Consider the following 14,211-nt stretch of genomic DNA (forward strand, 5'->3'; position numbering starts at 1 on the left):
CATATCTACAAGGTTTGAAGCATTATCTTCACAGTTAGCTTTTGCCAGAAATAAAATAGGTTTGGCCTTAAACTTATTGGCCAAGCACATCCATTCTTTGTTGAATAAATTGACTAAGTGAAGAGATTTCTCCTGATGTTTACTTTGAGCTAACTTTTGTTGATCCAGGCTGGTCTGCCTTTGATTGCTTTTGTGTTATGGAATGTTGCCAGAAAGGTGGTCTACTGTGCTACAAGAGAATGGTTAGCCTCTTAAGTCAGCCATGTTGCCACTTTTAAGATAACGGCTTGCCTTCCTACTGCAGTGTACCATGAAGCACAGAGAGCTGCTTTTCACTTCAGAGTTATTTGCCGACCATTGTTACTGGTGAATGCCATTTATAGTCGACTTTGTCACTCACATGGTCAGGGACATTGGATGAAACAGACTGATCTTTATTTGTTTCCATAATGGCATACAGCCGACTTTGTGGTAAAGCTGAGGAATTTCTGTATCGCTCATTTTGAAAGTCACAGGCAATAATGGCTTTGGCTGGATGCCACGGAGATTTATGCATTTGCCTTCCGAACTGTCGAAACTCATTGGAATCTTTATGTCCAATTATATATCTACTGTCTTATTATAGTAATTCCTTTCATTCCCGTTAAGGGGCCTCTCCCACCCAGGACATCATTTTAATTTTACACATTATTCAGGCTGCAGAGATAAATCTATGGACCACCAGGTTCAGTGATGAGTACAATGCGTGTGAAAGTTTGCCATAAGACCACCCTTTCCAATGGATTTGATTGAGGAAGAGAAAATTCTCATATACAACTAAATCTGCAGGGTTTGTCTTACAAGAGAGCATTTATCAAACCCTGTGGATGTAGCAGAAAGGTAACACAATAAATTAAAGCAAACATCGGTGATCAAACACAATTAGCTTGAAGAACGCTGGTAATCAAGTTGACAAATTTCCAGTTCTCCTCGTATTAAATGCAATGGAATGCTCAGTCTTTTCCCATATAGAGTTAGCAGATTGAAAAGGCCTCACAGTCTTTGTCTTTTGGAAGGGATCACTTTATTTTTAGTTTGCTCTAGCAAAGCTAACCCTTACCTCTAACTCATTACAACCTCACTAACATCTGAAATCCAGTTATAACTCACTCAGCCAACCCTAAATATACCACTCACTCTCCCAATAATGCTTTCAATGGTTATAAACCAATTTAGCGCAAGACGGGATTTTTCTTTGTTGAATTGATTAGTATACACCCACCTGCACCACCACTATTACAGCAGTGCGGCTGCACACAATGAGAGGATATTCGCTGCTCCCAGACCAGCGCAATACAAAGTGACCCAGTTAGAAGACAGTGTTTGGTGGAGCTCAGACAGACGCACTTTAATGCTGAACAGACCGTCCTCTTTCCTGGCAGCTTCACTGCGGCCTCCCGAGTTTTAGGACACTTGCGGCATCAGGTGTCTCGCGCCGTCTCTGGGCCCAGCGTGGCGGACCAGCGTGCCGCTGCCCCTTGGCGCGTGGCTTTGACCCGGCAGTAATTCAGAGTTGTTAAAACGTCGGGGCCAGTCACCCAGCCCACCCGGCAGGGACTGCTTAGGTGACACAGGAATGCATCATCGTCCTCTTTCTTACTTAGGCTCAAGACCCAACCGCTCGCTTATTTACTGCATGGTGAAGGGAGCAAGGATTTTTTTTGAGAGCCGGGCTCTCTTTTCCTGAAATAAATGTTAAAGGCTTTGAGTTATAGAGCTCAGTGATCCGCTTGGTATCTCATGTCTTACTCGTGTGTTCTGCAGAGAGAGGGTCTCTCGCAGTTTAATTTTACATCCCTTGCATTGAAACTGAGCTAAAGCTTGAAGCTGGGACTCTGCATACTATTGTGTGTGTGTGTGTTTTTTTTTATTACTTCCTGAGTTGCTGCTCCAAGTTCAAACTAGGTTGTTGTTTTTAATTTGCAAATGTAGGTCATGGCTTTAGAAGAAACGCACAATAATCGTCCTCGGCGAAATCCCTTTCTCTTGCAGCGCAGACGTGCTTCCTTGCGGTAGCATTTAAGCAGTTTTCCACGTGCTGCCCAGACTGCGCCGAGGCGTCCAGCGAGGCCCTTCACTTCCCTGCCCCATCTGGACGGGCGCACGGCAGTTTTTGGACGGGGCATACGCGCGGACGGAAAAAAAAGGGGGCCTCATGTCTGCTTCTCCCCCACAGCATGGGCATGAGCCACGACGACGACCATTCCGCCTGCACCGGCCACTCCCACATCATGTCTGGCGAGTGGGTGAAGGGCCGCAACCCCAGCGACCTCTCCTGGTCCTCCTGCAGCCGGGATGACCTGGAGAACTTCCTCAGGTCAGTCGAGTGTCCAGTCTCTCTCTCTCTCTCTCTCTCTCTCTCTCTCTCTCTCCCCCTTCTCTCTCTTCTCCGCGCCTGAGGCAGGGAGGTCTGGGCTCTGCACCTAGCGCATGTCCCGGGGCCCCAAAAGTGGGACATTATTTTGGATTGGGCTTAATTCATTCAGTCCTGAGCAGACAGGAAAAATAACGTAAGGAAAGTGAGACAGAGCGCACACATGGTTCCAGCGTGGGCCTCGCCACCACTCCAGACACTGATGCAATGCCTCTCCCCGTTAAGCGCTCTCTGTCTCTCTCTCCCTCTTTCTTTCTCTCTCAGAATGCTGGGGGAACATATGACTGTGATTTCTGCTGTTTATGTCCTCATTAATGGATCAGAAAGCGCTGATTGGAGAGACAGTCTCCTCTCGGAGATGTGGTGCAGGGAAACTCTGTCCGCTTGGACAGGAGGGCGAAACGTGTCAGAGCAGCTGTGCAGAGACGCGGGCGTAGCAAAGGGCACACACCGGGACAGAGTGGTCAGAATCCACATTGAGAAACTGCCTACTGCTGCTTTATATATATCAGGGTCTAAGTGCAGGCATGGCACTAATTTGTAGGATCTTTTTTTTTCTGATGTCTTCTTCACCAGTGGTTTTAATTATGGCTCTTTGATAAGGAAATGCTTGCTGATGAATTAGGCATAAGAAAACTTCATTGCTGTCCTGAACTTGTGGCCAGAAAATTAAAGAGCTGGAAAATGACAAAGGCCCCATAATTGATAGCGTGTTGATACGCTGTCTTTCCCCTCGCAAACAAAAAAGTGATTATTGCCCTGACTGAATTTAATTAAACTGTGCCGCTGAATAGCTTTTTAAACACAATTTATTTATAATGTGCTACGCGGTAGCTCTGGGCTCCTTCTTGTTAACTATTACAGTAGTCGATTTCCAGGCATCAGTTGGTATGCATGATTGACTTCCACCATATGTCTCAAAAAGAACTGTATTTTTCTCTCCCACAGAGGCAGCTCATTAAATTTGATCTGTGCCCCTCCTAAAACCTACATGTGCTGTGGTTTGTTTGAAATCTTCAGTACCTGACACCCAGGGTGTGAGGGGAAGGTGTTCAGCATAGCGTGAAGTCTATTTCAGGGACTGGTGTTTCTAAATGGGAGACATGGCCAATGAAGAAGCTAGACTCTGTTGAGCTTTTCAGTAGCTTTTTGCTGCAGTGGAAGTCCATGGTCCAATCTGGCCTCATTCACCAGACAGTAATGATTAAGAAATAAAAAATACCAAGACAAGCCACAAATCTCTCAACCAACAGAAGTGCCTCCCATCAGTTATTGGTGAATTTATGGACGTTATTACAGGGCCTCACTGGTCCTTTCCTGTGAGAAATATTTTCAACAGTGTAACTCACTGTTGAGTCGAGGTCTCCGTAGTGAAACAAACAGAGGCTGTTGCTCTAGCTTTAGCCGAGGGTTCAGGCTAGGTTGCGGCGGCTTTCTTTCCTGTGGGAAAAAGGGCCTGTGTGCGGCTGGGTCTGCTTTGTTTTCCTTGTTTTCCCCGCGCGGATCGGCTGACTGGAGCCCTAACGCTTGCATGCCTCCTGTGGCGGACAGGTCGAAAGCCAGCGGCTGCCTGCTGCAGACGGATCCCCGCAGCCGCCACGCGGTCCGCCTGCCCCCCAAGCTACCCGGCATGCACTACAGCGCCGACGAGCAGTGTCAGATTTTGTTTGGCACCAACGCGACGTTCTGCAATAACATGGAGGTAGGGTTGGCCTCGCCTCTCTTCCCCACACTGCTTTCTTAGGATTAGTCTGATATTAGGCCTTGAGCTGACGCTGCTGCTCCAGGCCTGTGACAGATGCTACTTGTATATTTGGACAGCACATTAGTGACTTTATTGAGGGCTCCAGCAGCCCCTGATATTGTTAACAGCCGGTATAGTTTCACACTGTCCATTATCTCTCAGATGCTCTGGTTGGACGTGGCCTTTTGGCTGAAGGTGCAAAACGTCCACTGAGAGTGGAGATATTTGAATGGTCAGTTTTTGTTTTCTCTTTGTGTTTTCCTTTGAAATATGACCGTTACTGCATGTGTGCTGTGTATTCTTAAATTGCCCTTGTGTTTTTCGAAGTTTCCATGGTGACCTGCCAAAAAGAAATACCATTGAAAATGACTTTGGCTGACACTCGGAGGTTTGGTAATGAACACATCAGGTTATGTCCTAATGCTCACTGCGCTGACACTCCAGGCTGTACCAGTATGTCCAGTACGCACCTCTGTAAGGCGTAGAGCTGCCAAAGTAGCTGGCCAAGGCCTGAGCATTATCTGTTGGAAGGGGTACTCAGGCACAAGATAATTCTTCTCCATGATCCTGCCAGATTTTTGTCAGCTCCTTACAACTGTATATCCTCCCTACTTAGCACCCAACTAGAATGGATGAGCGTATTATATTATTCGAAATGTACAACCAAGCATTGTCTAGACAACCTGAAGGCCCAGACCCAAAGGAAGCCATGGCTTTCTCATAAAACAGGCCTGACAGAGATGGATTGTCCATCAACAGAGGTCAAAGGAATGGGGACATAAAGCAGTCAGACTATGATGCTTTAATGGCCATGTTGCTGCCCAGGGGATGGTCGACTGTAAGATTACAAAACGTTATTGAGCATCTACAAGACAAAACTGAATTGTCCACCCAGGTGAAGATAAAGTCAAGTCCTGCTTTTGTTACAAGCAATAATCCTGCTAATCTGTAGATCAGCAGCTTTATAATGACACTACCCCTTATCATTAGCCTGTGCAGTTTGTGGACTCATGAAATTGATACGATAACACAGATGTAATCGGTGAATTTAACTCCAGCACAAGGTAATGCCAGTCAAATTCCAGTGTCACCACCATCAGATCAGGCCAAATTAGCTGCAACAGGACCCCCTCCCCCCTTAAAAAACAGCTTGACATGATTTGTGTACGAGGAATTTGGCGTATTTGGTTTACGAGTCTGTCTGAGAAACGGCCGTGTCGTGAGCTGTCAGTCACAGAGCGGTGAGTTGTGCAGTCGCCTGCAGATACGAAGATGGAAGCGCCATCTTTCCTCAAGACGCTGATGACAGAGACAGGGCCCCAGAGACAGGCGGGGGGCTATTATTGGTAAATGAGTGTGAACTGAAAAGCTTCTCTCCCGTTTGCCTGCTTGCCCTTTGGAGATAACATTTCCACTCGTCATCTCAGCAACATGGCAGGGTACATTAATGTCTCTGTGGAGGGAACCAGGCTTCTGAATTACCAGTGAGGGAAAGTTGTCAGGTCTAGTGTTCAAAATCATAGCGTTCAAGTCACACTCTCTTACGCCTTTTCTTTTCACTCAATCATGTAAGCCATCATGACCATAGGGATTATAAAGTGCATACAATGGTAGTAATTAAACTGCATCTCCTAAAGAAATGTTCTACTTAAGAACACCCATATTAAATCATATCATCATATTTTGTATATCGTGATAGACTGCTCAAGGAAAATTTATTCTGAAGTTATCCTCATACTCAACGAAACTTTGAAAACTCGGCTGTAAAACTAGAGTGAAAAAACGAATGTGTCCATAAAGCTATTTTTTGCGCATATATGCAAGCTCCTGAGTGACTCACTCTCATATTCGGCAAAGCGTTTGAGGTTTTGTGGTTGTTCTTCCTCCTGAACCGCGACTAGGAGAGTAACAGGTAAATCTTGAAGGCTTGTATCGCTGACAGCTTTATGGCGTTGGATAAAGACGTGGTCAGGGAGGCAGGTCCCATTGAGTGCTACTTTCTCAGCCATCTGTGAATGCAGTTCCTCGTGCTGTAAAAGTACCATATGTCCTGTTTGGCCAATAAACGTGGTATGATTATCGAGAGATTACCACCCCGCCCCCATAAAGCGCGAGTTCAGCTGGCTGGCCCAGTGGTCATTAGTATGTGGAGCAGAGACAGGGTTGAGCGCTCTTTCTCAGTCTTGTAACAGGCAATTTCCACTGGGTGCTTTACCCCCTCACCAAATTTAAGTCACCGATTAAGCTTCTCAAAAAGGTGCCAAATGGCAGCCCACCAAAGGACACTGGAGACAAAGCCGGTGTCCCCAATGTCCCAAGTTTAGTCAGCAGTCTGTCACAAAAATAAACGGCGCCATTTCGGGCTTACTTGGAGAACCTTTTGGCACAGCAGTGCCCTGTCCTCTCCTGTAACTCGGCTTGTCTTTGAAAATATTAACTGCTCGTCATCGGTTACACATTTGATGGCAGAACCAATGGAGGCACTGTTGGTGCCAGAGCGGTCACAGCCAAAATAACTGATGTGTTTGGATCGTTAGTTCCATTTAGTTCCAATAGGTGCGTGACGGGTGCTATTGTCTTTCAGCACCTGATGTGCGCCGGGCTGTGGTGTCTGGTGGAGGGAGACTCTTCTTGCAAAACCAAACTGGACCCTCCCCTGGACGGGACAGAATGTGGTGCTGATAAGGTAAAGCCCCTTTTTTTTTTTTTGCAACAGGGAATCCCAGTGGGCCCACACCAGATTGATCACAGCACCATGATCTTAACTCATTTCTCAAAGTAGACATCCACTTTTGTACCATGGTCACCTGTATGAGGGTGAGAGACTCAGGGTAGCTTCAAGATATGTTTGACTTTAGTATACTTTATCTGTGAATGCCATGTGTCTGTATAATTCTCACTTGAATATTTCTGTTGGCTGAATATGCCGCATTTCTCAAAAGGGCTGAGAATTTTCAATCATCATAATTTTGTAGCATGAGATTACTGATTAATCACGTAATGCTTCTTAATTAACAAATAATGAAGAAAAATCGAAGAGTTTATTCTTTCTCATCAACTTTCATGAAGAAGAGAGTAATAACTCTGCATGGAATATCAGAGAATCATTGGTATTATTAATTTTCTGGCCCAGAAATATGAGTGAACGCAGATGTCTTCGCTGTCAGTCAATATTTACACAGAAAGGAGTGGAGTTTCATATTCCAGTGGAGGGATTAATCATTCCAATATTTTGTCTTGGGAGCCATAGAATATTCAAATATCACATTATTCGAAATGCATATCCACATTCCTGACACTGTAAACCACGGCTGGGCATGCATGCCTGAGGTCAGGCCTGTGTGTGCGTGTGTCAGCACCTGTGTGTGTGTGGGTCTTACTGACACTCTGTGTTTGTGAATGTGTGTGTATGGGGCAGTGTGTGTGTGTATATCGATCTCAGTGCCTGTGTGTGTGTGTATGTATGTATGTATGGGTCTCAGCACCTCTATGTGTGTGTGCATATGTGTGTATGCGTGTACGTGTGTGTGTGTGTGTCTGTGTGTGTGTCTGAGCAGCTGTGTGTGTGTCTCAGTGGTGCAGGGCGGGAGACTGTGTCAGTAAGACGCCCATCCCCCAGCACGTGGACGGGGACTGGAGCCAGTGGAGCCAGTGGAGCATGTGCAGCCGCACCTGTGGGACAGGGGCCAGGTTCAGGCAGAGGAAGTGCGACAACCCCCCGTAAGTCTGAGCCCACCTTCCTCCTCCTCCGTCTCCTCATCACCATCATCATCATCATCATCTTCATCCTCTCGCTCCTCCCCTCAGCATCGTTGTCTTCATCCTATACTTCCTCCTCTCATCATCATCTTCATCTTCATCATCAGCAGACATCATTAAACCTTTTGTGCTTTTTCTTTCACCCAGTAAATGAGAACATAATCCACTCAATCATTAAATTAGTTATATCAGATATCTAAGTATGTCGCAATACGTTCGTGGTGACCGTGTCTTACATTACTGAATAATGCTTGCCACATTGGCTTTCTTAAAGTGATCAAATCTGTGGATGTTAGCTTGTGGATTGCAACCATGTGATTCACTCCAACCTGGAAATCCATCAGTAGGAACATACTGTTTTTATTTGTGCTTGGGCAGCCGAAACCTGCCTTTACACTACAGTGATGGTCACAAAGCTGCAAGCACGGTTTCCTTTGAATGTAAAAATGATCAACTTGCCAGGCAGAGGGAGAAAGAGAGAGAGAAAGAGAGAGAGAGAGAGACGGAGGGAGAGCGAGCGCTGTTGGCAGGAGGCGCAGGGTAATAATTTCAAGATGAACAGAAATCGGGTATTTCTCCATGCCAGCACAGGAGGGGAGACGTAACAAAGGTGGTCCAAGAAGTCTGAGTAACTTTTTATACCTCAGAGTAGAGATGAAGACATTTTTAGTGGCACTGCAGCATGAATGTGGCGTTGTTAGCGCCACGCTCTCCTGCACCCTGGGACTAGCTCACAGAGTAAATCTCACTGAGGCCAGTTTGCAGCTGACACAAACGAGCCAGAGTGTTAATGCTGCTGCCTGCCTGCTTGCCTGCCTGTCTGTCTGCCTGCCTGTCTGTCTGTCTATCTGTCTGTCTGTCTCTTTGTCCAGTTGTGTCCCAGCCAGAGTGAAGGGGAGAGGCTGCATCCAGTCCGCTCCTCTTGCGAAAGCACGGGCTCCATCTGGAGCTGGAAAGTAGTCCCGGCAGATGGCCGGGCCTTGAGCGGTGCGAGTCGGTAATTTATGGGTTTTTAAGCTGAGTCTCTCTCCCCCCTCCCCTCTGTCTGCAGCCCGGGGCCCGGAGGGAAGCAGTGTCAGAAGGCCAGCGTGGAGCACAAGGCCTGCGAGGGCCCGCCGTGTGCCAAGGGCCTGCCCACCTTCAGGGACCAGCAGTGCCAGTCGCACGACCGACAGGCCGGCAAGAAGAAGAGCAACATGTGGACGGCCGTCGTCAACGACGGTGAGCAACCCCGACAACCCCTCCAACATTACGAATGCGTGTATGTGTGCTTTTTGTCGCTGTTGCGCCGACCCCTTGATTTGTTTTCCTCTTTCTTTCTTTTTTTTTGCGTTGTATAATTTCATATCTGTGCGACACTGCTAACATCTGTGGCCTGCCTGTGCCAGGGAGGATTCTCAGAGATTTCTCTCGGGCAGAGCAACACCTGCGGCTTTATCGCGCGGCTTGAACAGCGCTCGCTGGCTGTCAGGTGGCTGAGTCGCGTGTCTGTCACGGGTCCCCCTCTGCGAGTTCGCGGGGCTCATCGCTCTCTGGGGGGCACTGACTGCCTTCCCCTTGCTGTTTTCCCCTTTTCTGGGGGACGGGATGTTGGCTGGTGCTCTTCAAAAGCTGAAAATGAAAGCGGGATGGGTTTGTGGCTGTCTGCTGCTCTGTCTCAGTCCAGACTTTCCGCAGACCTGAGAATTTTCCTCAGGGCTGACTCCTACAAACATGGCCAAGCAAGCTTCATACCCTGGCATTTAAATGGTCAAAGACATCGGGGTGGAGAAGCTTTTTGTCCTTTCTTTTTAACATCACAGATACTTCGGTGGCTGCACAAAGCTGAAGTCCGTCCAAATATGTGTATTATTTTTATTTCCTCAGAGGGCCGCTTTCGCCAGATACGACATCGATTTTGACAGATCCGCAGAGAAACTAACGAGAGCATTATGTTTACGAAAGTGGAGCGAAAATAATAATTTCCTAGAACGTGTGGTCCAGTGCTTTTTATAAATACGGAGAACCTTTAATCAGTGTCCCATTTAATTCGTTGTCATTGGGTGAAATTATTACAGCTGCTGGCCAAATGTATGCTTTTTTAACTTTTCATAACAGGATGTGGATGTGTGTTTATCTGAGGCCGGTGAAATGCAGCACACCCTCTCTTTCTCTGCCTACCAAAAGACTTATTGTAGCGAGCGCGCTAGCGGTTGACCTCTAATGGACTAGAAGTCAGCAAAATTCAAATCCATCCACAGGGCAGTACATCCAACTTTATCCAGACATTGCACGTTTACAAACACACTGGCTCTGCATTTGAGATTCACTCCCATTTCGGGTAAATAGATCGGAGCTAAATTTGCATTGTGCGGGAAACTATTGTCCATTCATGCAGTGCTTTCTCTGAAGATTACTGAGGAAAGGCTCTCCCAAGTGGGGGCACTATGGAGTAACCTGATAAAGGCTTGTTTTTTGTCAAACGCGTTAATTTTCCATCAATACAGGTGTAGCGTTTGCTTATTTTGGTCTCACGCTGTGTTCAAAGTTTCAGAGCTGCTCTTTCTGCCATGTGAAAACCAGAAGGAGAAGAAACGTGGCTGATTTCATTTCAAATGTGTGAGCAACAGAAGAAAAAACCGTGCGCTTTAATTTAAATCATTTGCATGCAATCACCACATAATGGAGCTGCAGCCAACTGCTCGCCCCAGTCAAGGTAATTAGGTTCTAGTGTTGATTTTATGAGACAGCACAGCAGCAGGAAAGCGGAACATTTGGACAGTGGTAAGTAATCGAAAAAAATAATATTTGGGAGTCTCTGATTAAGAACACTTCTTGATATTGATATTTGCTCAATATTCGTCCCACACACACACAGCACGCTTGCCTCCGTCACAGAAAATTAGAAATACATTTCTTTGGACTGACTGTGGGTTTGTTAGTCGCTTCAAACAAGTCAGTTTTTGATTGTTTTTTTTTTCCCCTCACAGTTCCATTCCCAGCCCTCTCTGTGTTTCCCAGGCATCAGAGTAGCGTGGCTGCGATGTTTCAGAGGGCAGCTGGGGTGAGGAGCCGCGCTAAGAGGGAAGGGACGCAGGCCCTGTAATCGCTTACTTTTGCACGAATGCGGGCCCTGATTGGAATCTTCCCGATAAACCTCTCCACCTGAACTCGCCGCTCGCATCCCGTAAAATGGCCATCATTTCATAATGTTAAAGGCTCCTTTTCCTTTGTTTCCCCTCAAACGTAAATCAAAACCCGCCAGAAGTGCCGCGCGTGTGCAATTTCGCCCAAATGGGATCAGGAGCCGCCGCGGCTCCGCTCATCTTTGATCTTTTCCTCTGTAATTCGCGGGGAAGGCTTTTTTGTCATCCGCGGCAGATTGAACAGTCCTCGGCATTTAAAGATCATCATGGCGACCGATCAAGGATGTCACTCAAAAGGGGACGCCCGTGGTGTTTTTTCAATAGCCTTCTCAACAGCAGCAGCTCCTTCGAGTAGGGGAGGAAGGTCTGTTATAAACATTCTGTTATCCTGCCGGATGCAGAGGATCTGCGTAAGGGAAATACAGAGTGAAATTATCGAGATTGCTGCAAAATGGCACGGATAATGAGTGAATGACGGTGATTGTGGATTTATGTGCTTTTTGTTTCTTTTTTTTTCCTGTCCAGAAAAGCCATGCGCCTTGTTTTGCACCCCCGTGGGCCGCGAGGTTCCCGTCTTAGTGGCCGAACGTGTCCTGGACGGCACCCCGTGCGGCCCCTACGAAACGGACCTCTGTGTGAACGGGAAGTGCCAGGTAATGGTGTCCGCCCCACCCCATGAGGTCCGGTCTCCCCACTTCACTGCCAGCCCGAGCGCAGATGGCTGACCCTCTGCAGTGCTTTAGGCTGTATTTTCATTTCTACGCCTCTGTGTGTGTTCCAGTCTCAGGGCCCAGGTCTAAACAGGCCTGGTGACTTTGGCAGGCGGGTAGGGGGGGGTGTCTGCTGAGAATTAATTGGCCCAGGAGGTAGCCTGGGTCAGAGAGGGAGGGCAGGGTCAAGCTTCCTGCTCCTTTCCGTCAGATTTATTTATAGCGGCTCTTTGCTGTTCCCTGTGGGACACATTAGATGTACAGATAGGACTCGCAATGTTATTATTTTTTTTAAGCTCTTCGGGGGGCTTCTCAGCTTATCCGTTTTGCAGGGACTGGCTGAGATTTGTGTGCTGGACGGTTTCAGGCCATCAGATGCGCAGTCTCACCGCTAGCCAGCAGGGCGCTAATGACGCCAGCTTGCTTTAGGGGGGTTGGACATCGCTGGGGGTGGACATTAAAAACTGCCAGAGGGACAGCTCTGACAGAGATTACTTTTCACAGGGGCAGTCTGCACACACACACACACACACACACACACACACACACACACACACACACACACTGCCCCATACATACATATTCCTGTCTGCTTGGTGCTGAGTTATAGTTTGAAACCCCTTATGAATACTTCTGTACTGTTGCACGTATTCAGACATTTTAGAGCCCCTCTGCCTCTTCATGAGTGGCCCTCTTACCAAGGAGCATATACATAAATGGCAGGAGAACTTTGATTCAGTACAGCGGTGGTCTACGAGGCCTACTCCTGCTCATGTTAATGAGTTCTCACCAGCCAACCTGTATTTTCACTGCGTTTCTGAGTCCCCATATAGGAGGGTTACCATAATATTTAGGTCTCTCTCACTCCGTCCTTTTTCGCCTCCCTCTTTTTTTCTCCCTCCTTCTGTCATCTCAGGTGAAAAGTATCAGGTTTTCAGGGAGTGAATTTGTTTAACTTAATTGAAGGCTGTAATGATGTGGTGTGCCCGGCTGGGTTACACAAGCAGAGAAGGAGACATGCTCATTTGCTTCCAATTTAACAGTCATCCCCGCATCCAGGGGCTGACCTAATCTCATCTGTTCTGCATACAGTGCAGTACAGACGGTGATGAGCAGGGGAGAATTTACGGTGCAGAGAGCTGGCCAGCAGAGAGAGGCATTTAAAGGGTGGGCCACAGGAGGAGGGAGTCCGCCGTCAGCCAGGGTGTAACACGAGCACCTAAAAACAAAAGGGCTAGCGTTCGGTTTAGGGTTAGGGTTATGGCTGGGGTTAGAGTTAGGGTTAGGGCTATGGTTAGGAGTAGGATTATGGCTACGGTTAGGTTTAGGGCTAGGGTTAGGGGTAGGGTTATGGCTAGGGCTAGGGTTAGGGTTATGGTTAGGGCTAGGATTAGGGTTGCGGTTAGAGTTAGGGCCAAGGTTAAGGTTACAGCTAGGATTAGAATTAGGGTTTGCAGTAAAGGTTTCGGCTAGGGCTATCTGTAACCCAGAACTGGCAGAATGTGCTGCTGTGAGGGAGTGTGTGTCTGTCCCCACAGTGTGTATGTGTGTGTGTATGTTCCCTTTGTATTTGTGTGTGTTCCTTGCGTATGTGTCTTTGTGCTGCGAGCGCCAGCGGTGAATCCTCGCTGGCTGTGGCCGGGCTTCTGCAAGTGGGACGAATTACCTCACGAGAAGCGATCCGTCCTTGTGGGTCCAGAGAAGTGATATATAGGGCGTATCTGTCTTGTATTGATCGAGGGCCCCCGTGAGCAGCAAATCACGCGAGGCCCTGCGGGCAAACAAAATGATGTTCCCCGGGCCTTGGCAGTCACGAGACAGAGACGGACACCTTGTCTATCGTGTGTAAATCAAAGTGGAATCTTGATTCCAAGAGGGACGCAGGAGACATACTTGCAGAGTAAACCTGCTCCCTTTCCTGAGGAATAGTCTTTCTTTCTCTAGTCTCTTCACATCACATATCAATGGAATCCAAAGAAACAGTATGCGCAGATTATCTTCAAATCAAACGAATTATTTTTGGGGTCAGTAAGTTCCACAGTACAGCTTTTGGACGGTGTGAATAGTGCTTTAAGAATCCCCTCACACTAAAGTAAACTGTATGAAGTTTGGAAAAATATTTCTGTGCACTGTTTGTTCGTTGTGAGACAATGTTTTCAGTGGGTGTTTCTTCTGAGGAAAAGAGGTGGGATGGGGGCTGTCAGAATTTGATCCGTGGGATCATCGGCCAGACTGAGGGAGTGAGATGTTTTGTGAGAGAAACAGATAGAAGTTTTTTGGAAGCGGAATTGGCAGAATGTGCTGTGATTTCAGAGAAAGGTTCCATTCTCTGGGACGGGCTGCTGAGGGAATATAAAGCACAGCACTGTGAGAGAGCGGGTGTGTGTGTGTGTCCCAAAAGTGTGTGCGTGTGCATTCCCTGTGTGTTTGTGTGTGTTCCTTGTGTATGTGTTTTTTGTG

At 47.3% G+C, this 14,211-nt stretch overlaps 1 protein-coding gene across 1 annotated transcript in view; it reads left to right on the top strand.

The window, feature by feature from the left end:
* The window catches only part of adamts17 (ADAM metallopeptidase with thrombospondin type 1 motif, 17), an 82,544-nt gene that overhangs the window by 37,142 nt on the left and 31,191 nt on the right, over positions 1-14,211 (top strand). Inside the window, exons 9-14 of the mRNA XM_036544366.1 lie at positions 2,216-2,356; positions 3,965-4,115; positions 6,742-6,843; positions 7,732-7,877; positions 8,968-9,137; positions 11,567-11,694. Of these exons, the coding sequence (XP_036400259.1) occupies positions 2,216-2,356; positions 3,965-4,115; positions 6,742-6,843; positions 7,732-7,877; positions 8,968-9,137; positions 11,567-11,694 (838 nt within the window). The remainder of the gene's footprint in view (positions 1-2,215; positions 2,357-3,964; positions 4,116-6,741; positions 6,844-7,731; positions 7,878-8,967; positions 9,138-11,566; positions 11,695-14,211) is intronic.

Source organism: Megalops cyprinoides, chromosome 13 (assembly GCF_013368585.1).
Source record: "Megalops cyprinoides isolate fMegCyp1 chromosome 13, fMegCyp1.pri, whole genome shotgun sequence".
Taxonomy (NCBI): domain Eukaryota; kingdom Metazoa; phylum Chordata; class Actinopteri; order Elopiformes; family Megalopidae; genus Megalops; species Megalops cyprinoides.